General features: G+C 41.9%; 1 protein-coding gene across 1 annotated transcript in view; it reads right to left on the reverse strand.

The window, feature by feature from the left end:
• Nucleotides 1-237: 237 nt before the first annotated feature.
• The window catches only part of LOC119421461 (potassium voltage-gated channel subfamily C member 1), a 64,599-nt gene continuing 41,723 nt past the window's right edge, over nucleotides 238-23,113 (reverse strand). The window contains exons 4-5 of the mRNA XM_037688813.1: nucleotides 15,854-16,066; nucleotides 238-527 (exon numbers count right to left, since the gene is read on the reverse strand). Of these exons, the coding sequence (XP_037544741.1) occupies nucleotides 484-527; nucleotides 15,854-16,066 (257 nt within the window). The 3' untranslated portion in view covers nucleotides 238-483. The remainder of the gene's footprint in view (nucleotides 528-15,853; nucleotides 16,067-23,113) is intronic.

Genomic DNA, 23,113 nt, shown 5'->3' on the forward strand with positions numbered 1-23,113 from the left:
GATTAAAACATGATTCGAGTCAGAGGACATTCACAGGGTCATGATTTGAGTTTTTCAAAACTTGAGATCATCATTAATGAACACAGAATGAGGTAAAACTTTCTGGGTTGAATATGAAGTTGTGGAACTGGTGTTTGATACAACGTACATGAAATCAAATACATCTCTGGGAAAAAAAAAAACTCAAAGTAAAATTATGTTTACATAATATGTTTAAATTAAATTTTAAAATACAAAAATATGAAACACAAAATATTTAACATCAGAGGTAAAGGGAAATACTTCTGTCATGTTTTTTTTCTTTTTTCTTTTTAACGAGCAAAAGTAAAGGATGGTGCATTCATGTTCATGTGTGCATCTTCGTACAGAGGTAGATGCAAGTCTGGCCACAGATCAAACTGTGATGTCTCATTTGTTTGTTCTTCTTCTTGTGTTCTCTCACTTCTTCTTCTTCTTCTCGGACACTTGGCGTCTGCTCTTCTTCTACCACGGGCTGTCGCTCCAGTAGCCGTTCATAGTGCCTCCAACTATCAGCCACAGCCAAAAACAAAGACAAGATGGACAAAAGAAGAAGAAGGGGGCAGGGTGGGGGATAAAGGCAAGGCAAAAACAGGGAGAGACCAAAGAAGGGAGAAAACTAAAAATGTTGCCACTGGAAGCTTAGTCACTCCTAGGTCAGTGCAAGAAGTGATGCTGTTGACAGCAGAAACATGAAGTCAGACCCACAACCTTAGCTGCAGGTCTGAAACTTGCTCCCTGTACACAAAATATTAGCTCATACAAACAAATGTTATAAGTTTTTGAATATAAGAACGTGTCTGTGTTGTGTCTAGCTTATCTAATGACAAAAGTACTGGTTTGTATTTTACTTTTCATCTAGTGAACATGTTCAAACTCTGTGTCACCATATAATAAAGACTGTGGCAGAGTTCGAGTGTTAGCAAATGACATGAAATATATGTGTCTTCCACTGATAAGAGAAACTGTGAGTCCCATGCTGCTGGGTGCTAGTCAAGCCATGTGTCAGCTCAGCAGAGCAGTGATTAGTAGAAAGTCCTGGATTCAGATCTTGTTTGTGTCCTTTCTGCATGCTCTCCTTGCATGTTGCTTGTTCCTAAGTTTTTTTCTAAGGACTACAGTTTTGTCTTACAGTCCAAAATCATGCATGTTAAGTTAAGTGGTTGTTCAAATTGTACTTCTAAAGTATGAGTGTGTGCATGAATAGTTGGTCGTCTAGTCTGCCTTTGTGTTGGCTCTGTGAAAGTCTTGCAACCTGTGGACCCTGATACCTTCTCGTTGACCACTGGGCATCATTACCCCTGCAGCACTGAAATGTATTAAAAGGATACAGAAAATGGATGGATGGATGGATGGACAGACAAACAGAAGGACAGACGGATGGCTGGATGGTCACCCACCCCACCTCTTTTCTGCTCTTGTTCTCTCTCAAGGCGGAGTGTCTCGGAGCTCCTGGTACACATCTTCCGAAGGAAAAAATCCTATTATGAATCTGGTGAGTTGGACTTTCAACGCAATTGACAAAATCTTTTTAACATAATGACAGGGTCCTGGAGAGCCCTCATGTCCTGCCGAGACTCACGCTGCAAGATACATCAGGGATCCGTGGGGAGTTTGGTAGCTGATGTGTCTTTCAGTTCTGTCTCAGGAGGACGCCAAAGATGTTTATATAATTGGATTCATGATAGCAGGGTTTCTGCTTTTTGGTTCGTACTACGAGTACTCAAAATCAGCTGCTTTACGAGCTAAACTGTAAGATAGAAGCAATTTGTGAGAATCGCAGGCCACCTGCAGCTTCTAGTACTCACCAGCCTATTGGAGTCGACATTGAAGAAGGCTGATAGCACGTATCAGTGGAATGCCCAAAAATCTGGTCATTTTGGATCTGGAAAGTACCAGCAGGACTCAAGGTTGACTTGAAAGAAAATCAACAATTGTGGCTTATCTGAATCTGACTCCCCCGTTTGGCCTCGGATGATAACCGATTATCAAATTTCTCCTGGGACATGGGTAAACTAAAGAAAAAGCTTTGTTCATCACACCCTCCCCAACCCCGCCCCCCGAGAACGTCTGTACAGGCTTATCAGAACTACCGGCTGAACTACAACATCATCAGGACTACAGCCTATATGGAAGTGCTTCATGGACAAATCTCAACATCTTGACATCAAATGCATACGTAATTGTGTTTATAAATGTGCTTGCTGGTAGAGTTTTTTGATGTCTCAAATCGTGTCCTGATCGGACAAGATGTGAAGAGATCTTTCTTGTAATACCACTATCCATCCTCATGTCATGGCCTTTTTCTAACTAAAAAAGTATTCTGATAAAGAATAAGAAGCTGCGCTCTTGTAGCAGCAGCAACGTGCACTCCGCCCATCTTTCGGACGACTGTACGAACATAATCTCACTGTATCCCAGTAAAATGATAATAAAGATTATTCTGATTCTGATTCTCTGCCTACAAGCTACATGTTAAGAAAACAACATCCTGACTAGAGCAACTGAGGGTTTATAATTCATGAACCTTAAAATTGAAATTACAGCAAATGCCAACAATTAAAAACAATTCTCTGTGTGCACTAGTTTACAGATCAGTCTGTTGAAAAAAGCTCAGGTAAGAATATAACATTCTACGGCAACAGAGATGAGGTAGATGTGCCCTAGGGTTAACGTTAGCAAATTTTGAAACCTTCTGAAGTCTGATAAACTTAGTTAAATTGTCCAAAAGGCATTTAATAAGTGCCAGCTGTGCATTAATGTCAGATGTGAGTGTTAAATTTTATTTAGATGAACTCAGTTTATTGTATAACGCAAGTAACAAGTCATAAGTCATATCAACTAACCATACAAAAAGTTACAAGTCCAAATCATATCAATAATATACAGTCAAATTCAATTCAAAACAGATTTGATTCAATCTGATTGCAGCCAGTTCAATCAAAATTTGATCCAGTCTAAATCAGTATGTTACAGGATTGTCTATTTAAGGAAACCATTAAATTAACTCAACTCTATTTTGTCTCAAACCCCATCCTGAGCAGCAGTGGAAAGGACAGTGAAAGGAACGACTCCCTTTTAACAGAAAATTTCAGCAACATGAGCAAGTTCATGTAAGTGACATCATACTGGATCGGTAGAGGCCCGGGTTGACAACGACCACCACCAGTGCTGTTGACAAACAGGGTGCCGGCGGAAATTGTGCTACTGTTAGTCAAAGGCCACGAGGATGTGCTGGTGAAGATTCTCAGTCATCCAGGACATGATGAATATAAATAAAATGCGTCCAACCTCGGCAAGAGCATTCATTCTCTTCATTCATTAGCTTTGAGGAGCTAATGAATGAAAAGAATGAAAGTGAAAGAAGAGTAGAGGTCATAGAAACTGTGGATCAGGAAGTGGGAAAGATTAGTGAGGGTGAAGTCCAGAAAGCTCTGAAAAAAATGAAGACAGAGAAGCCAGAAGGACCTGATGATATACCAGTGGAGGTTTGGAAATGTCTTGGAGAGATGGCAGTGAGGTTTTTAACTTAAATATTCAATGGCATATTTGAGGGTGAGAAAATGCCTGAGGAATGGAGAAGAAGTGTGCTAGTGCCCATTTTTAAGAGCAAAGGTGATGCACAGAGTTGTAGCAACTACAGGGGAATTATGTTGATGAGTCACATGATGAAGATCTAGGAGAGAGTCGTGGAAGCTTGACTTAGACAAGAGGTGAAAATTTGGGAACAACATTATTATTTCATGCTGAGAAAGAGCACCACAGATGCCATCTTTGCTTTGAAGATGCTGATGGAGAAGTACAGAGAGGGTCAGAAATAAGCCCATTGTGTCTTTGTGAATTTAGAAAAAGCATGTGACAGGGTACCAAGGGAGGAGGTGTGGTATTGCATGAGGAAATCTGAAGTGGGAGAGAAGTATGTTAGACTGGTACAGGACATGTATGAGGACAGCAGGACAGTGGTGAGATGTGCTGTAGGAGTGACAGATAGCTTCAAGTTGGAGGTAAGATTGCATCAAGGATCAGCTCTGAGCTCCTTCTTGTTTGCTCTGGTGATGGACCGACTAACAGAGGAGGTCAGGCAGGAATCTCAGTGGACTATAATGTTTGTAGATGACATTGTGATCTGTGGTGAGAACAGGTGGAGGAGAACTTGGAGAGTTGGAGGTATGCACTTGAAAGACGAGGAAAGAAAGTCAGCTGTAGTAAGACAGAGTACATGTGTGTGAATGAGAGGGAGGCCGGTGGAACAGTGAGGCACAAGGAGCAGAGGTCACAAACGTGCAGGACTTTAAGTACTTGGGGTCCACTGTCCAGATAAATGGGGAGTGTGGTAAAGAGGTTAAAAAGAGAGTCCAGGCAGGATGGAGTGGATGGAGAAAAATTTCAAGAGTGATTTGTGACAAAAGGGTGTCAGCAAAGGTCAAAGGAAAAGGGTACGTGACAGTCGTGAGACCAGCTACAGTGCCTTGCGAAAGTATTCGGCCCTCTCGAACTTTTCAAACTTTTGCCACATTTCAGGCTTCAAACATACTGTAAATATATAATTTTTTTTTTTTTGTGAAGAATCAACAACAAGTGGGACACAATCGTGAAGTAGAATGAAATTTATTGGATGTGTCAAACTTTTTTAACAAATAAAATACTGAAAAGTGGGACGTGCAATATTATTCGGCCCCCTTGCGTTAATACTTTGTAGCGCCGCCTTTTGCTGCAGTTCCAGCTGCAAGTCTCTTGGGGTTTGTCTCTATCAGTTTTGCACATGGAGACACTGAAATTCTTGCCCATTCTTCTTTGCAAAACAGCTCGAGCTCAGTGAGGTTGGATGGAGAGCGTTTGTGAACAGCAGTCTTCAGCTCTTTCCACAGATTCTCGATTGGATTCAGGTCTGGACTTTGACTTGGCCATTCCAACACCTGGGTACGTTTATTTGTGAACCATTCCATTGTAGATGTGTCTTTATGTTTTGGATCATTGTCTTGTTGGAAGATAAATCTCCGTCCCAGTCTCAGGTCTCTTGCAGACTCAAACAGGTTTTCTTCCAGAATGTTCCTGTATTTGGCCCCATCCATCTTCCATCAATTCTGACCATCTTCCCTGTCCCTGCTGACGAAAAGCAGGCTCAAACCATGATGCTGCCACCACCATGTTTGACAGTGGGGATGGTGTGTTCAGGGTGCTGTGCTGCTTTTATGCCAAACATATCATTTTGCATTGTGGCCAAACAGTTGGATTTTGGTTTCATGTGACCAGAGCACCTTCTTCCACATGTTTGGTGTCTCCCAGGTGCTTGTGACAAACTTTAAACACTTTTTATGGATATCTTTGAGAAATGGCTTTCTTCTTGCCACTCTTCCATAAAGGCCAGATTTGTGCAGTGTACGAATGATTGTTGTCCTATGGACAGACTCTCCCACCTCAGCTGTAGATCTCTGCAGTTCATCCAGAGTGATCATGGGCCTCTTGGCTGCATCTCTGATCAGTCTTCTCCTTGTTCCAGATGAAAGTTTAGAGGGACGACCAGGTCTTGGTAGATTTGCAGTGGTCTGATACTGCTTCCATTTCAATATGATCGCTTGCACAGTGCTCCTTGGGATGTTTAAAGCTTGGGAAATCTTTTTGTATCCAAATCTGGCTTTAAACTTCTCCACAACAGTATCTCGGACCTGCCTGTGTGTTCCTTGGTCTTCATGATGCTCTCTGCGCTTTGAACAGAACCCTGAGACTATCACAGAGCAGGTGCATTCATACGGAGACTTGATTACACACAGGTGGATTCTATTTATCACCATCAGTCATTTGAAACAACATTGGATCATTCATAGATCCTCACTGAACTTCTGGAGTGAGTTTGCTGCACTGAAAGTAAAGGGGCCCAATAATATTGCACGCCCCACTTTTCAGTTTTTTATTTGTTAAAAAAGTTTGACACAACCAATAAATTTCATTCCACTTCACGATTGTGTCCCACTTGTTGTTGATTCTTCACAAAAAATTAAAATTTTATATCTTTATGTTGGAAGCCTGAAATGTGGCAAAAGGTTGAAAAGTTCAAGTGGGTCGAATACTTTCGCAAGGCACTGTATGTTGTATAGTTTGGAAATTGTGGCACAGACAAAAATACAGGATAAAGAACTGGAAGTGGCAGAAATTAAGATGTTGAGGTTCTCCTTAGGAATGACAAAGATGGCTAAGATTAGGAATGAGATCATCAGAGGTACATCACAGGCTGAACAACTGGGAGATAAAGTTAGAGAGGCCCAACCAGTGGCGGTTTCTGATATGGGCGATATAGGAAGCTGCTCATGGTGGCATCTCATCAAGGGTGGCACGAGTGTCCGGCACCACACTTGTTTGGAAGGTTCAGACCTTCCTTGACAGTTGTGAAGAGAATTTTGTGCATTGATCAAAGTGCAGTTGTACACAGATTTTCTTGAGTGTTTTATTTGTGCAATTTATAAATGTCTTTTTGTAATTTTGTCTATTTTCTACTGTATAATTTTTTTGTATTTGTATTGTATATTTTTCAATTCATCGTATACAGTATTTATGTGTCTTACTCTGTGTGTTTATAGTATTATTCTAGTTTCTTCAATTTTGTTTTTCAAATAAAATATTCAGACATTTTGATTGTATCTGTGATGATACATGGTAATTTAAATATGTAATTGCGAAGCGTGTCCGCATCCCCGAGGATCGTGTCTGTGTGTGTGTGTGTGTGTGTGTGTGTGTGGGGGGGGGGGGGGGGGGGGGGGAGTTGGGTGATTCAGGCTCGGGGTAGAGGGGAGCGCTGGAGCAGTTGTTCACCCAGGACATCAAACAGGCTAGGACCACCCCTGGGTCAGACGAAGATGGTTTGGACATGTCCAGAGGAGGGACAGTAGTTTGGACATGTCCAGAGTAGAGACAGTGGGTATATTGGTAGAAGGATATTAAAAATGCAGCTGCCAGGAAAAAGACAAAGAGGAAGTCCAAAGTGTAGATATATGGATGTAGTTAGAGAGGACATGGAGGTAGTTAGAGTGAGGACAGATCATAGGTGTCGCAACCGTGTGAACGAGAGGTATCCCCCCCCACATTAAAATAAACGTTAATTTGGACCCTCCCACATTTACCATGAAACATTAATTCACTCTGCACTGTTTCTCTTCCTTCGTGAACAAATCCATTCCACTTGATTAATAGGAGAATACTCAAACCACTAAAAGTCCACTCTGGTTACTTACAACTCTCCAGCAGAATTTCTCCTCTGCGTCTCCTGCCTCGGCAGAACACTCACAGGGGAGGAGGTGGAGACACTTCTGTGTTGCTCGCTAGCTTAGCGAGCTTAGTGCTGGTAGTTGTTGACGGGGGCCTGGCGTGGGGGGTTAGGATCACAGACATACTGTATATACATGGTAAGGATGCTTGAGAGAAGTGGAGTGCTACGTCTTTAGCATCTTAGCTTACCATTAAGCTAAGTGTGTGACTCTATAAGACGCTGTGTTCAGGTGCATTAAAGTTGAAACATCTTTAAAACCCCACACCTTATTGTCCTCCAGCTTCATGAGAAACATCCTTTAGATGAGTAGTGTTGAACACAAGTAAAAATAGTCTAGTGGTGATGTTGTTTTATTTCTGTATAAACACAAATAGTGCCGACCTGACGCTGTGTGTTTTGACAGAACTAATGGTGTGTGTGTGTGCGCGCGCACGCATACACAGTGTGACCCCCCACATTACAAATACTTCTGACGCCAGTGGGACAGAGGATGCAGAGGACAGAGTGAGATGGAGGAGGATGACTCGTTGTGGTAACCTCTGAAGAGGGAAAAGTTGAAAGAAGAATTACTTTTTTTTATCATAATTTAAAAGTAAAACTAGCTTGAGAGTTTGCATATCTGAGCTTGCACAGCAAAGCATTTACCTGCAAAAAGAGCAGCTTCATTCCACATACTTTACTTTTCAGTCAGCACACAGCCCCATTAATGAATGACATTCAAATACTGTATTGTGCTTTGTTAAAAGCAAACAAGACATTCAGGAACTAAAATGTCAAATTAAACTATAAAACAAAAATCTTGTATTGAGCTAAGCTAGCTTAATAGTTTATATATCACAGTCAAAGATAAAAAGTGCAACAGTACTTATAATAGCTGTGCTAATATTTGTATATAGCTCAAGCAATATTGCAATTTCTGGATGCAAAACAGTTTAAAGTTTTCAACTGCCCTGATTGATTCTATTTTCCACTTAAAGCAAAAGCCAGAAGCTAATCTTAGCTTTGCAGCAAATCTGCTAGCAGTGCTGTGACGGTGTGTACATACCTCCATTTGTCACACTTTAGTAACACAACGTGGGGGGAAATAGCCTGAAGATGGGATGAATATGCATGTGTTAGAGTGATATAAAAAAGAGAAAGGACGTGTGCGTAAGTGTAGAAAGATTAAATAAAACAGACTGTTTAGTGTTAAAACAGCATATTGTGCATGCCTTTAAAGGTCCCACTAATTTGTACAGTATATACTGCACTCTGTGAGTTACATAAATGTAACCTTAAATGCACAGCAGAACACTGCATCACTTTCTTCTGAAATTAATTTGTTTTTCCTCTCTTTGGATTTATCACTTTTCAAGTTACCCCGGTTCAAATCCTGGTCTGGAGGTCTTTCTGGGTGGAGTTTGCAGGTTCTCTCTGTGCTGTGTGGGTTTTCTCCAGGTACTCCGGTTTCCTCCCAGGGAGTGGTGATGCAGAGGTTAGAGAAGGTGGGCCTGTGATCGGAAGATCGCCGGTTCAACTCCCGGTGCCAACAACATCAAAATGTGGGTGGGAAAGGTGAAGCACCCACACCTGCCTCCACCCTCATTTGTCCCACTCTGGGCCCTTGAGCAAGGCCCTTAACCCCCACCATCAGCTCCTCCGGGCGCCCTAGACAGCAGCTCTCTGCTCCACACAGAGGGTTGTGGTAGCTCTGTGGTCTGTTGTTGCATCCGGCGTAAAAATAATTGCCAAATCTTCATGTGACTGATAGCATTCCCTTAACCCAGTGTTTAAATGAAGGAATCTATCTGACTTTCCTTGTCTAAGACTTAGTCTTTGCACCATTAGTGTTAAAAAGGTTATAGCATTTGACTGCATGTTGTTGACAAATGTTTGAAGGGGATATTCCAAAATTAGCAGTGGCTTGGCCAGGTTTTACATCAACCTCATTTATGTAAGTATTTTGTCCAAAAGCTCTGCAATGATCAGTACATAAGGCCTAGTGAAGGTGGGTTGTGAGAGCATCTTGGACATTTGTAGTTAATGTCTGGATATAGTATTTTGGACAATTTCTCATTTCAATAATATAATCTGTGTATGACTTTACCCTGAATGATACCATCTCTTATGCAGAGACGTGGTGTGTATATCTGTGTGTAGACCTGTCCAAAGCCTTTGATACTGTAGATCATGACATCTTATGCCACAAGCTCTCAGATATTGGCTTCTCAGATCACACTGTTGGCTGGTTTTTAAACAATCTCTCAGGTCAAAGGCATAATGGTACTTCATCTAGCTACCTAACGGTCACCAATGGTGTGCCACAAGGCTCAGTTTCACGTCCTACTCTTTTTACAATTTATATAAATAATGTAGGTCTAAACATTCCAGGCGCATCCTTGCATCTCTATGCCGATGACACTGTTGTTTACTGCTAAGCTAACACAGTTGCCAAGGTTTTCCAGCTTCATCCATGGCACACTAAGATTCATAACTGGTTGTATCTACTGTACCCATCATTGCACCCTGTACTCATTGGTCAGTTGGTCATCATTATCTACACATAGGCTCTCACACTGGTTCATTTTCATCTATAAATCCCTCCTTGGTCTGCTACCTTCTTATTTCTCCTCCCACATGTCATGCCGTCAGTGCAGTTAAAACATGCACTTTCAGTCCATCATTACCTGCAGCGTTCCCTCAGTGCGAACCAAACTTGGCAAAAAGGCCTTTTCCTACTCAGCTCCTGCAACCTGCAACACCTTGAAACAGGAACTGAAGTTGTCCTCCTGGATTTTTTTTAACTGGGTTTCAAACATTTGATAATGTCAATAGAAAAATCAAAGCAAATATGTTCTTGTTTTTAGTATTTCACCCTGTTTTACGGCACCCTGATTTATTGTTTTGTACACTACTCTTATTTTAACTGCATTTTTACTGTAGTTTATTGTTGTCATTGTCTACTGTTTTGTTGTCCGTACTTTATATGTTCTGTCTGGAACAGGTCCCTCTTGCAAATGAGACCCCGTGGCTCAATGAGGCTAACCTGTATGAATAAAGGTTGAATGAATGAATGAAAATGTCCAATACTATTATGCCACTTTTCATCCAAAATCCAAACCCATAAATATTCCTCTCATGCCTTCGTGATTCTCACCCATGTTGGTGGACTAATAGTATTTTTTGGTAAATACAGAGGCAGGTGATTGGTGAGTAGCTAGATGGGATTGTCCCTTTCTGGGGGTTTGTATTTTCTGGACGGTCTGGCCTTGGGTCAACCACTCTGGGTTGGACCCTTCCATTAGCAGCTGGTTCATTTGTGTTTCTAGGCAGTCATGGATAGCAGTCAGTTTCTTTAGCCAGTAGGTGTAGATCACATCAGGCAGCCATGCAGTCCAGCCCTTCATTCCTGAGACTCTGTCTTCGATGTTTGCCATTGTGATAGGTACTGGGTTTTATTCTGGGAGAGAACTATGATCATTTCTAACATCAGGTAGCTATGGGGCACTATCATTGTGATGCACGGACTTCTGCATTCAGCCAGGGTTTCTGGTTTGGATAGCACACCGGTGTCAAACTCCAGGCCTCAAGGGCCAGAGTCCTGCAACTTTTAGATGTGTCTCGGATGCCACACAGCTGAATCAAATAAGGAGGTCATTAGCAGGACTTTGGATAACTTGACTGCACTGAGAAGCTAACTCAGTCATATGATTCAGGTGTTTTGGACCAGTGCAACATCTAAAAGTTGCAGGACTCCAGCCCTCGAGGCCTGGAGTTTGACACCCCTGGATAGCACATCATAGTCCTGGTGGTGGTGACATCTTCAACAAACTTGCTGATGTATCTGAGGACAGCATATGTGTATTCCTCCAGATCCAGTACTCCCTGATTTACAGCGACCTCCCTGAAGACCTGCCAGTCTGTGCATGCAAAGAAGTCCTGCAGGACAGAGTCACTGTTGCTGGGCCGCACACTGATGATCTTCTATGTGGGTTTGGAACATCTCAGTGGGGGGTGGTAGACAGAGGCCAGAAAGATAAAGGTGTGGTCCGAGAGGCCAAGGTGGGAGCATGGTATGGCTCTATATGCATCTCGTATGTTGGTATAAACATGGTCTAGTGTGTTATTTCCTCATATTGATATGGTGACATGATGATAAAATTTTAGCAGAGTGTTTCTCAGGTTTAAGTGAGTAAAATCACCAGCCACCATGTAAAAAGCCTCCGGATGCTTGTTTTGAAGCAATCTGCTGTTATCATTTAGCGCCCTCAGAGTGTCTTTTTAGCATTAGCATCCAGAGCTATATAGACAACTATGATATACACATGAACTCAGAAGGTAGATAATGTGGCCAACATCTTACAGTCATTTGGTCTAAAGCCTTGAAGTAGGAACTGTTTATTAGAACACAGTTTGCCCACCAACCTTTGTTAGTAGACTCTTAAGCCCCCCCCCCCCCCCCCCCCCCTTCACACACACACCTTCCCTGATAGCTGGCTGCTGCAGTCTGCCCAAAAATGCAGTTTGTTATCTAGCTGGAGGACTGAGTCCGACATGTTGTTAGTAAACCATGTTTTCGTGAGACGAAGTACTGCACAGTTCCTCGTCTTCTTTAAAACGCTCATTCTTAGTCGCAGAAGATCTAGCTTGTTTTCAAAAGAGCGGACGTTGGCCAGGAACAAAGATGAAATTGGCTTTGTTAGGATTAGATTAGATTTAGTCTTGCTAATACTCCGCCTCGTTTTCCTCTTTTCTGTCCCAGCATGCAGCGCTTTCTTTTCCCGTTAGTACGCTGGTCTCTTCACGCTGATGTCGCTGATGTCCGTAATAGATGCAATCTGCCGAGTGTAGCTCTCAGATTGTGGTCCATCAATGCTGTTTTTGAAGCCAAATCTCTTATGCTATAAGTTCGGTTCAGCTATAATTCACCTGCTTAAAGCAAACTAAATCAGGCTCAGAGCAGATGTCAGAGCTCAGAGCAGATAGGCTTAGACATCAGAGCAATAAACCCTGGGTTTTTCTCGGAGATCTTGAGAAGCCGCTGCTCGTATGTACGTCGCCATCTTGTCAAACAATGGGTTAATGTTTTGAAGTCAGTTTTTTTTTCATTCAACCTTTATTTATACAGGCTAGTTGAGCCACGAGGACTCATTTACAAGAGAGACCTGTTCCAGACAAAATATATAAAGTAAAGACAACAATAACAATAAAGTACAGTAAAAATGCAGTTAAAATTAAAGTTGTGTTATAAAACAATAAATCAGGGTGCCTAATTTATTAAAGACTTCGTCACTGATGAAGACTTTTGGATGAAAGGCGAAATGTTTTAACAAAAAGAAACCATCCAGAGGACCTGACTTAACTTTGTTGGAATCAAAGTTATTGTTATTGGTAACATATCAATGGTGTGCCAAGAATAAAAGTGGAAATAATGTTTATAGCATCATTTAGTACCCAACAACGCAGTAAAAATTTGGGTTGTTTGATATTTTTTCAAATGTCAAACTTTGTATGCAGCTCCTGAAAAGCTGTATGCTTGATCGTTGGCAACAACGATTTACAATTTATTGATCATTCCTTTTTTGAAGTTTATTGTGTCTAAGTGCAACTTCTTAATGACACATATCGGAGGATAGCTATACTTTCACTTTGCCACTGAGCTTATTCAAGTTTATGAACTTTTTCCAGCTATTTTTTATACTGAAAAACACACAAGTGAATTTAAAAAATCTGGTCAAAGAGGAAGAATTTTACGTCACATTAGAATCTTTAGCTGATCTTTTTAATAGACTGAATCAATAAATTAAACTATGTCATACATAATAAAAACTGTTGTGGATGAATTTGCCAATTACAATTTTGACGATTAATCATCACTGGAATGCAGGATACTGACAGCCAAAAAATGATGGCAGGATATTTTATTCATTATTTGACAGTTCAAAGTGAATTTAAAATGCTCCAGCACCATGCAAAAGTAGTATTAAATTACAAATATGTATGTCTTACTTTTTGGTTTAGAATATTAAAAACAAAATTCGCAAAAGTGTTGTATTTCTTACTGTCAGTGAACCAGAACGCTCAAACAGTTGTTTAGTAATGCAAGCCTCACTAGTGTCCACTGGGTTTTTTTTTCACATTATGAACAGCTTCCCATCATAACCTCTAAGTGTCACTAACAGACCAAAATCAAAATGTGCATATGCCATTTATGAAGTTGGTGCGAGGCAGCACATGTTTTCACAATCATTTCAATTTTGGGAAGGAGCAGCTGTGGCTGAGTGGTTAGAGCAGTCGTCCTCTGGGAGATCTGGGGGTTCAATTCCATCAGCAGTCACATGTTGAAGTGTCCCTGAACCCCTCATAGCCTCCGATGTGTGTCCCATCGGTGTATGAATGTGATCTAAAGCTCTGATTAGTCTCTACAGATTCAGATTAGCTTTGTAGAGATGTAGTAGAGTGCTGTATGAATGGGTAAATGAGGCACAGATTGTGTTGTATAGAGCTTTGAGGGTCTTGACTAAATAGAAAGGTGCTATATAAGTACAGTCCATTTGCCATTTATTGATTTATCTGAACTTTTCTGTGGAAAAGTGGCATACACCCCTATTTTAGTGCTCAAGCGTCTTTTGCCCATGAGGCCTCTGGTCTCTCCATTCTAGCGGTAGATGACATTGCACTATCACAACTTTCAGCCTGCCGTTGCTGCTCCAGACATGATCTCCTTTCTCTTAGTCAAAGAGGTTTTAGAAGGTATGGGCTTCAAACTCAAGCCAACCAACTTCAGTGTCCTCTTGCCCTCTTCCATTTATTCTCCATCTCACCTTTGCTGGGAGGTATGGTCTGCATTAGAAAACAAACTCTATAGATGTAAAAAAATGGCAGGTTGGCTTTCTTGGACTGTTAGGTCTCAGTCTCTGATAGAGGACATTTGCAAACTGAGGTGTACTGCAAACCCACCCACACAGACCAGTATTTGCAGTTTTACTCCCATCACCCTTTGGAGCACAAGTTAAGAGTCATCAGGACTCTGTATCACAGAGCAGCGTCCCCACTAACTCAGGAGCCAGGCAGAAGGAGAAATCCCACACAAGACAGGCTCTAGAGCAATGTGGATATCCTAACTGGGCCTTCCTGAAAGCAGAGAAGAAACCCAAGCAGGACTCCAGTCAGCCATCATTTGAAAAGGAGGAACCCAGACCAGTGGTCATTCCATATGTTGAGGGAGTATCAGAGAAACTGAGACGTTTATTTTCTAAACATAACGTCCCAGTGGCTTTTAAACCCCAAAATACATTACGGCAAAGACTGGTTCATCCCAAAGATCCAGTCCCCCGGCACAAACATAGTAATGTTGTGTATGCTGTTCAGTGTCAGGAGGGCTGTGATCAGTCTTACATCGGGGAAACAAAACAGCCACTGACCAAAAGGATGGCCCAGCACAGAAGATCAACATCATCAGGCCAGGACTCTGCGGTCTACACTCATCTCCAGGCCAGCGGTCACTCTTTCAGGGATGAAGATGTGCACATCCTGGATAGAGAGGAACGATGGTTTGAGAGAGGAGTAAAGGAGGCCATCTTTGTGAAAAGAAATCGTCCATCATTAAACAGGGGTGGAGGCCTACGTGTTCAATTGTCCCCCTCTTACAATGCTGTGATTGCTAGTATCACTCAGCCCTCTGTGAATAGTAAACAGCCATCAGTGTGCTAATGATCCATTGTTAGGCTGATGGTCCTTCTTGAGCATGTGAGCAGCTGGTTTTGGTTGTCAGCAGCAAACTGGTTGATCCACTCTGAGAAGGTGCTATTTAAGAGACTGAGCTGAATACAGCTCCTCAGACTGAGGAAGTCTCTCGGATGAGAGACGAAACGTTTCTATATTTTTTTGCTTGGTTTTGTTTTTTGTTTTTTTGAATGTCCAGAGGACCAGATTGAACTTTTTTGGATTTTTCTACCTGGATTATTGAGCATGCATCAGGACAAACCACATCAGTTCTTAGTTGGACGGTTGTCTTATATCTTCCTAAAAACTAGCTCTAAGGTGAAAAGTGAAAATCCACAGAGGAATCTCCAGTTTCAGCCGTTCTCAGCCCACGTCACAGTTTTTATTTTTTGTCATTCACACTGGAGTTGTCGTGAAAAGAAACTATTCAGCAGGTCTGTTTCTCTCAACACCGCTCTGGTAAAAAGTGACTGAAATGAAAAGGTGACATCTAAATTTAAAAAAGTCTGCAAGGAGAGACTGCAGAACAGGACCTGCTTTGCCAGTAAACATTGTGCTGATGATGAAGTAATGTGATATGACAGCTGGGGTTTAAGGTAAGTGGTCAAAAAGTCAAATTTTGACATATTTTACTTTCACATTAGAATGATTTTTTTTATTTATTTTTAAATCAAACCATGTGCCTAAATATGTAGCATGATCTACACACTTTGAGTATGTTTGTGCATATCTGATTTAATGCCATTTTAGACATTTGTTATGTTTACATGTGCGTTAATTAATCAACTTTGCACAGTACATATAATTATGACTTTGCTTCGAGTGGCACTTCCCTGCTGGTACCTAAGCTGCTTCTCCTCGGCCTCCTACCTTTTCGAACATTCCCATCTACAGTGCGTTGAAACTCTCCTGCACTCAGCAAAAAGCAGGCCCGGTCGTGTGGATACCGCTCGCGGCTGGTGTTGGAGCCAAGACCTCCGGTGGCTGGGCTGCGCTCATCCCCAAGAACTTGGTCAATGGTGGGGCAGTCTTCGTTGGCTAAAGCTGCTGCACTTGCTGCTGCGTCACCATTCGGCTTAGAGTCTGTAAAAATAAGAGTGGGGTGGTTGAGTTACGGTGAAAATAACAAAAGGAAGGAAAAATATGAATAATTATTGATGAGAGAAGTAACAAAAGTAAAAACTGGTTTAATAAAAAATAATCAATACATTATGCACGTTCAAAATAAAATAAATAATTTAAAATATTAAAAGTACGGTGGTCCTAAGGTGTAAATGAACAACATGTAAAAAAAACAGAATCACATTTGGAAAAAATGGAATTACATTAAGCCAAACCAGAAGTGGTGGTGGTAGTGGGGGGAGGGTTTAGTGTTTTTTTTTTTTTTTTTTTTTTTACTCTATTAACATGAAACTATTGTGGCCATATGGTGGTTTGGCTTAATGTAATTCTGTTTTTTCCAAATGTTGTTCATTTACACCTCAGGGCCTCCATATAAAAGAATAATCAAAAACCTCCTGGACCTGACAGATTTACTACAAAGGTTGACAAAATAAATTCTTCAGACAATTGTCTCAGTTTCTTTTAGATATGTTTTAATTATTGTCTGTTTACATCCCTCCTTCCTGAGGCTTAAATCCATCCTATAGAAAAGAAAGATAAAGACCTAGCAGACTAGCTTCTACAGACCAGTTTACTCCTAAATATTCATGTCAAAGTCAAAGATCTTGGAAAAACAGGTTGGAAACTCACTTCTAAGTAAATTTGAAAGAGCAAGCTGTTAAAGGAAGATAGTTGAAAACTGTAAAATGATTACTCAACACAATTTTTTTTTTTTCATTGACCCTTTATTTATCCAGGTAGTCTCATTGAGCCATGAGAACTAATTTTCAAGAGAGACCTGTTTAGGGAGCAGATGGTGGGGGTTAAGGACCTTGCTCATGGGCCCAGAGTGGGGCGAATGAGGGTGGGGACAGGTGTGGGTGCTTCACCTACCCCACCCACATTTTTGATGCTGTCAGTACCAGGGCTTGAACCGGCGATCTTCCGATCACAGGCCCACCTTCTCTAACCTCTGTGCCACCACTCCCCAATTTCCACCTGCTTTAAAATAACTTTGTGAGTCAATGCAGAAAAGGCCTGAAATTTGTATATTCTTTTGGAAAATTTAGATTTGGTGAAAAATATTTTTCTGGAGTGGTCTTTATGCATCTTCTGCTCAGGTGCACAACAATAATTAATATTCAACATATTTTCTGTTGTACTGTGGATCTTAGAGCTTTCCGATGTGTTGTGTTCTGCTGCTGAATTGTTATTGCATAGAATGGACACCAGGCGTCACTATAAGACTGTACGTTTAAAATATACTATGCAGAGGATGACGGGAGGAGAGGAGGAGAAAGTAAGGAAGTAAAGAAGGTGAACTAAAGCTGATCCATGTGTCTGCTTATTTTTCTTTTAATTCAATCTTGCAACTCACAACACAATGTTACATTGTTTACATTAATTCATTTGCATTAGCCATTAAGCCGTTAATTGTTTGTCATGATCTTAGGGTGTTTGTATTTCATTTGGGTTTGAGCTTGTGATTTTCTTCATATCACCTGGCTTTGCCTATTTGTTTCATCCAGACATTTCTTTAACACATTTTCAAATTGTCATTGTTTCCTTCAGCCTTCCTTGCCCTCATTTAATTAGCAACCCCTCTCCATCTGCTCATTATGTCACCTGTGCGTTATTCCAGTCATCACAACTCCATTTGTAAAAGCCTTCTGTTTGTCAAGTAAAATGGAACGCTCAGGAGATTGAATCATTTGGAACAAATGTTCCAGAAAACGATTTGATCTTGTGGAACGTTTGCTGTTGTCAACTCCTCAGTAAGGGAAGTAGCTCTTGGCTGTTCTAAAACTTGCTGTAAGCCACTAAATGACCTCATCGCCTAATTTACATATTTGTTGATTTCACCGTAACTGTGATCTAGACTGCAGGAGGGATAAATGGAAATATTGCAGGGACAAAACGTGAGTCAAAACACTCTTAATGTGTTTACAATTTCAAATGAGCTTTATGAATAAGTTTCATGACTTTAGTGCTTTGTACAGACCCACATTTCATAAATCAAAACAAAACATAATAAATAATAAATAAAATTTATTTTAGGGACTAAAGATGGAAATTAGCAATAAATCTGGTACAGTGCATCTTTACTACATTAGAGTTTAATGATTCCTAAGAGATGAAAAAGAAACAAAACAATAACAAACAAACAAATCCATCAAAGATCCCCCCCCCCCCAAAAAAAAAAAACATTAACGATTCTACGGGGGAAAAAAGCTAATATCAGCGATGTGAGATGAACATTATCTCTGCGTACGCATGATTCGTCTGCGTACTGAACGTGCAGCGGGTCTCTGACTGCAGCTGGTTTTGTATGGACACAAATTCCAGTCAGATATATCTTGTTCTTGTAAATCAGACTGCATAGTTGAGGTTTAAATTTTGTAAACTTGTCAAATTAAATGGCTGAGAATTTCTTCTTTGTGCATGTGTAGATAAGACAACAAAAAAGAGAAGGTCACAGACTGTGCAAAAACTTGAAAACAACATTATCAAGTAGTTATCATACTAAATAGTACATCTGGAGGATAACACTCCATGTTTATAAAGTCTTTTCAAAATACATAATAAAACAACATCTCTCAGACCCATTGCCTTTAAACTCATTTGCATAAATGATTGCAGAACATATTGCTGATATTTTACCTCCTTTTTTAAAAACATACCACATCACATAGATTGGCTTACGCGACTCTGCAATATTGCGTGGACATCGGGGGAAGTTCCCCTGGATTGGCAGACCGGGGTGGTGGTCCCCCTATTCAAAAAGGGGGACCGTAGAGTGTGTTCCAACTACAGGGGAATCACGCTCTTAAGCCTCCCTGGTAAGGTCTATTCGGGGGTTCTGGAGAGGAGGGTCCGTCGGATAGTCGAACCTCGGATTCAGGAGGAACAGTGCGGTTTTTGTCCTGGCCGTGGAACACTGGACCAGCTCTACACTCTCAGCAGGGTCCTGGAGGGTGCGTGGGAGTTTGCCCAACCAGTCTACATGTGCTTTGTGGACTTGGAGAAGGCGTTCGACCGCGTCCCTCGGGGGGCCCTGTGGGGCCCTGTGGGGGGTACTCTGGGAGCATGGGGTACCGGGCCCTTTGATAGGGCTGTTAGGTCCCTGTATGACCGGTGTCAGAGCCTGGTCCGCATCGCCGGCAGTAAGTCGGGCTTGTTCCCGGTGAGAGTTGGACTCCACCAAGGTTGCCCTTTGTCACCGATTCTGTTCATAACTTTTATGGACAGAATTTCTAGGTGCAGCCAAGGTGTTGAGGGGATCTGTTTTGGTGGCCTTAGGATTGCGTCTCTGCTTTTTGCAGATGATGTGGTCTTATTGGCTTCATCAGATCGTGATCTACAGCTTTCACTGGAGCGGTTCGCAGCCGAATGCGATGCGGCGGGGATGAAGATCAGTTCCTCCAAATCTGAGGCCATGGTCTTGAGCCGGAAAAGGGTAGAGTGCCCTCTCCGGGTCAGGGAGGAGGTCCTACCCCAAGTGGAGGAGTTCAAGTATCTTGGGGTCTTGTTCACGAATGAGGGAAAAATGGAGCGTGAGATCGATAGGCGGATAGGTGCAGCATCTGCAGTGAAGCGGGCGCTGTACAGGTCTGTCGTGGTGAAGAGAGAGCTGAGTCAAAAGGCGAAGCTCTCAATTTACCGATCGATCTACGTTCCCACCCTCATCTATGGTCACGAGCTTTGGGTTGTGACCGAAAGAATGAGATCTCGGATACAAGCAGCCGAAATGAGTTTTCTCCGCAGGGTGTCTGGGCTCTCCCTTAGAGACAGGGTGAGAAGCTTGATCATCCGGGAGGGACTCGGAGTAGAGCCGCTGCTTCTCCACGTCGAGAGGAGCCAGTTGAGGTGGCTTGGGCATCTGTTTAGGATGCCTTCTGGACGCCTCCCTGGTGAGGTGTTCCGGAAACGTCCCACCGGAAGGAGGCCTAGAGGAAGACCCAGGACACGCTGGAGGGACTATGTTTCTCGGCTGGCCTGGGAACGCCTCGGGATTCCCCTGGAAGAGCTGGCCCAAGTAGCTGGGGAGAGGGAAGTCTGGGCCTCCCTACTTAGACTGCTACCCCCGCAACCCGACCCCGGATAAGCGGAAGAAAATGGATGGATGGATGGATCACATAGATTTTGGAAACTAACTTTAAATTCATAGATGGCTCCAGAAAAACCCCTTAAATGATTTAATGCCACTTCAGTTTTCATTTCTATACCCACATCCGACAAACGCTGAGAGATTTGAATTGCAAATGTTTGCAGTTTATTTTTCTGGACTAAATTTGAACAGAGAATGAAAGTAAACCTTAATGTTTGTGGTGCAAGATATTCAAGTGGGTATGAGCTACAATGTGGAAAAGAAGATAATTTTTTTTTTTTTTTAGTTTATCTGAGGCAGCACAGAGTGATGGATCCTGACGGGCAGCTATAGCAATTTTCAGTAGTGAAGCCAGAGGGCCATTGGTGACATTGGCCATCATAGATTAATCTCTGGCCATGCCACTGGTCACCCCAATCATTTGAGGAAACTACCGGTATACTATACGCATTAAAGTTCACACTCAATAATCTGGGTAAAAGAAATTCAACAAAATTAAGTCAGGTCCTCTGGATGGTTTCTTGTTTTGTTGAAATGTTTTGTCTTTCATCCAAAAGACATCATCTGTTAGAAGAGCCACGACAAACTCAGTCCCACAAGTAGCACACTCACATAGTGGGCTAACCAGTTTTATGGTGGTAAGTTGGTCTCTGGAGTCCGCCCTCTCCCCCGTTGACTCATCTGAGGTAGCCATGGCCAAAGTGGTTCAAAACATCAAAGTTTGATATACTATAAGCAATATAAACTTTAAGCAATACACAATCTAAAACACATGGATTACTCAAATGACTGAGGTGGCCAGTTTACATGTATATAGTGGTGGTCATCATGGATATTGATGCGGCAACACAATTTTCAGCAGGGACTTTTCGAACACTTGGATGCAGATGCACCCAAAAAGAAGTCGGTATCTCACTTATTTTTCAAGTTATCCAGCTTACAAGATGGATCGATGGACAGAGGGAATTTCCAATTCCCCTCTTCACTTCATGACGAGAGACAAAAAGATGAGAAAGAAACCTGGCAGAGGAATAATGAAGTGTAGGAAGTAATCCAGAGGAAGAGTTTAGCTAAGAAGAAATGGGACAGTTAGAGGACAGAAGAGAGTACACAGGAATATGCAACTCAGGGCAAAGAAGATGGCAGCAAAAGTAAAACAAAAGTTGTATGATGAGTTGTACAAGTAGCTGGACAGTAAGGGGTTAGAGAGAAGGACCTGTATTGACTGACAAGACGAAGGGATCAGGTTGGAAAGGATGTGAAGCAAGTTAGGCTTGTTAAAGATAGGAATGGTAATGTTCTAACAAGTGAGGAGAGCATAATGGGAAGATGGAAGGAGTACTTTGAGGAGCTACTGAATGAAGAGAATGAAAGAGAAAGAAGAGTAGTGGTCACAGAAGCTGTGGCCCAGCAAGTGGGAAAGATTAGTGAGGGTGAAGTCCAGAAAGCTCTGAAAATAATGAAGAAGGGGAAGGCAGTAGGACATGAAGACATACCACTGGAGGTTTGAACATGTCTTGGAGAGATGGCAATGAAGTTTTGGACTCAAATATTCATGTTATATTTGAGGGTGAGAAAATGCCTGAGGAATGGAGAAGAAGTGTGCTGGTGCCCATTTTAAGAACAAGGGTGAAGTACAGAGTTGTAGCAACTACAGGGGAATTAAGTTGATGAATCACATGATGAAGATCTGGGAGAGAGTTGTGGAATATAGACTTAAATGAGAGGTGACTATCTGTGAGCAGCAGTATGGTTTCATGCCAAGAAAGAGCATCACAGATGTCATATTTGTTTGAGGATGATGATGGAGAAGTACAGAGGGCCAGAAAGAACTCCATTGTGTATTTGTGTACACATGTATGAATGAGAGAGAGGCAGGTGTAACAATGAGGCTATAAGGAGCAGAGGACACAAAGATCCAGGACTTAAAGTATTTAGGATTAACTGTCCAGGAAATTGTGGAGTGGAATGAAGAGGTGAAGATGAGAGTCCAAGCAAGATGGACTGGAAAGAGAGTTTCAGGAGTTATTTGTGACTAAGAGGTGGTAGCAAAGGTCAAAGTAAATGTGTATAAGAGAGTAGTGAGGTGAGCTATGTGTGATTTGGGAAAACTGGCCTTAACAAGAAGACAGGAGAAAGAACTGGAGATGGCAGAGAAGAAGATGTTGAGGTTCTCCTTAAGAGTGACAAGGATGGAGAAGATTAGGAATTACCATACATTACCATACCATTTTATTTATAGAGCACTTAAAACAGCGACAAGGCCAACCAAAGTGCTGTACAGACAGAAAAACAAGCAACACACAAAACAATATACAAAATGAAGTAAATCAGAATATAGACATAAAAATGTTGCAGATAATAAATATAACGACTAACCAGTGTGGAGCATACAGGTTCAAACACAGATCATCTGATGTTGAAAGCTATGGAATAGTAGTGGTTTTTTTAACGAGATTTGAAAACCGAGAGGGAGGGGGCTTGTCTGACAAGCAGAGGTAACTCATTCCAAAGTCTTGGTCCTGCTACAGAGAAGGCCCTGTCACATCTGCGCTTAAGACGAGTTCCTGGAACTGTGAGAAGTAACTGGTCCGCTGACCTCAGAGAATGTGATGGGACATACGGCTGTAGCAAATCAGAGAGATGTGTGTGTGTGTGTGTGTGTGTGGGGGGGGGGGGGGGGGGGGACTGTTCAGTGATTTGTAGACATACAGAAGTATTTTGAACTGGATTCGAAGGTGAACCAGTAGCCAGTGCAGGGAGACCAAGACTGGTGTAATATTCTCTTTTTTGCCTGTACCGGTTAAACATCGAGCTGCTGCATTCTGGGCCAGTTGTAGTCATGCAATCGAGGTCTGACTTATACCAAACAGGAGCGAATTGCAATAATCAAGCCTAGATGTAATGAATGTGTGTATTAC

Source organism: Nematolebias whitei, chromosome 15 (assembly GCF_014905685.2).
Source record: "Nematolebias whitei isolate Nwh7 chromosome 15, NemWhi1, whole genome shotgun sequence".
NCBI lineage: Eukaryota > Metazoa > Chordata > Actinopteri > Cyprinodontiformes > Rivulidae > Nematolebias > Nematolebias whitei.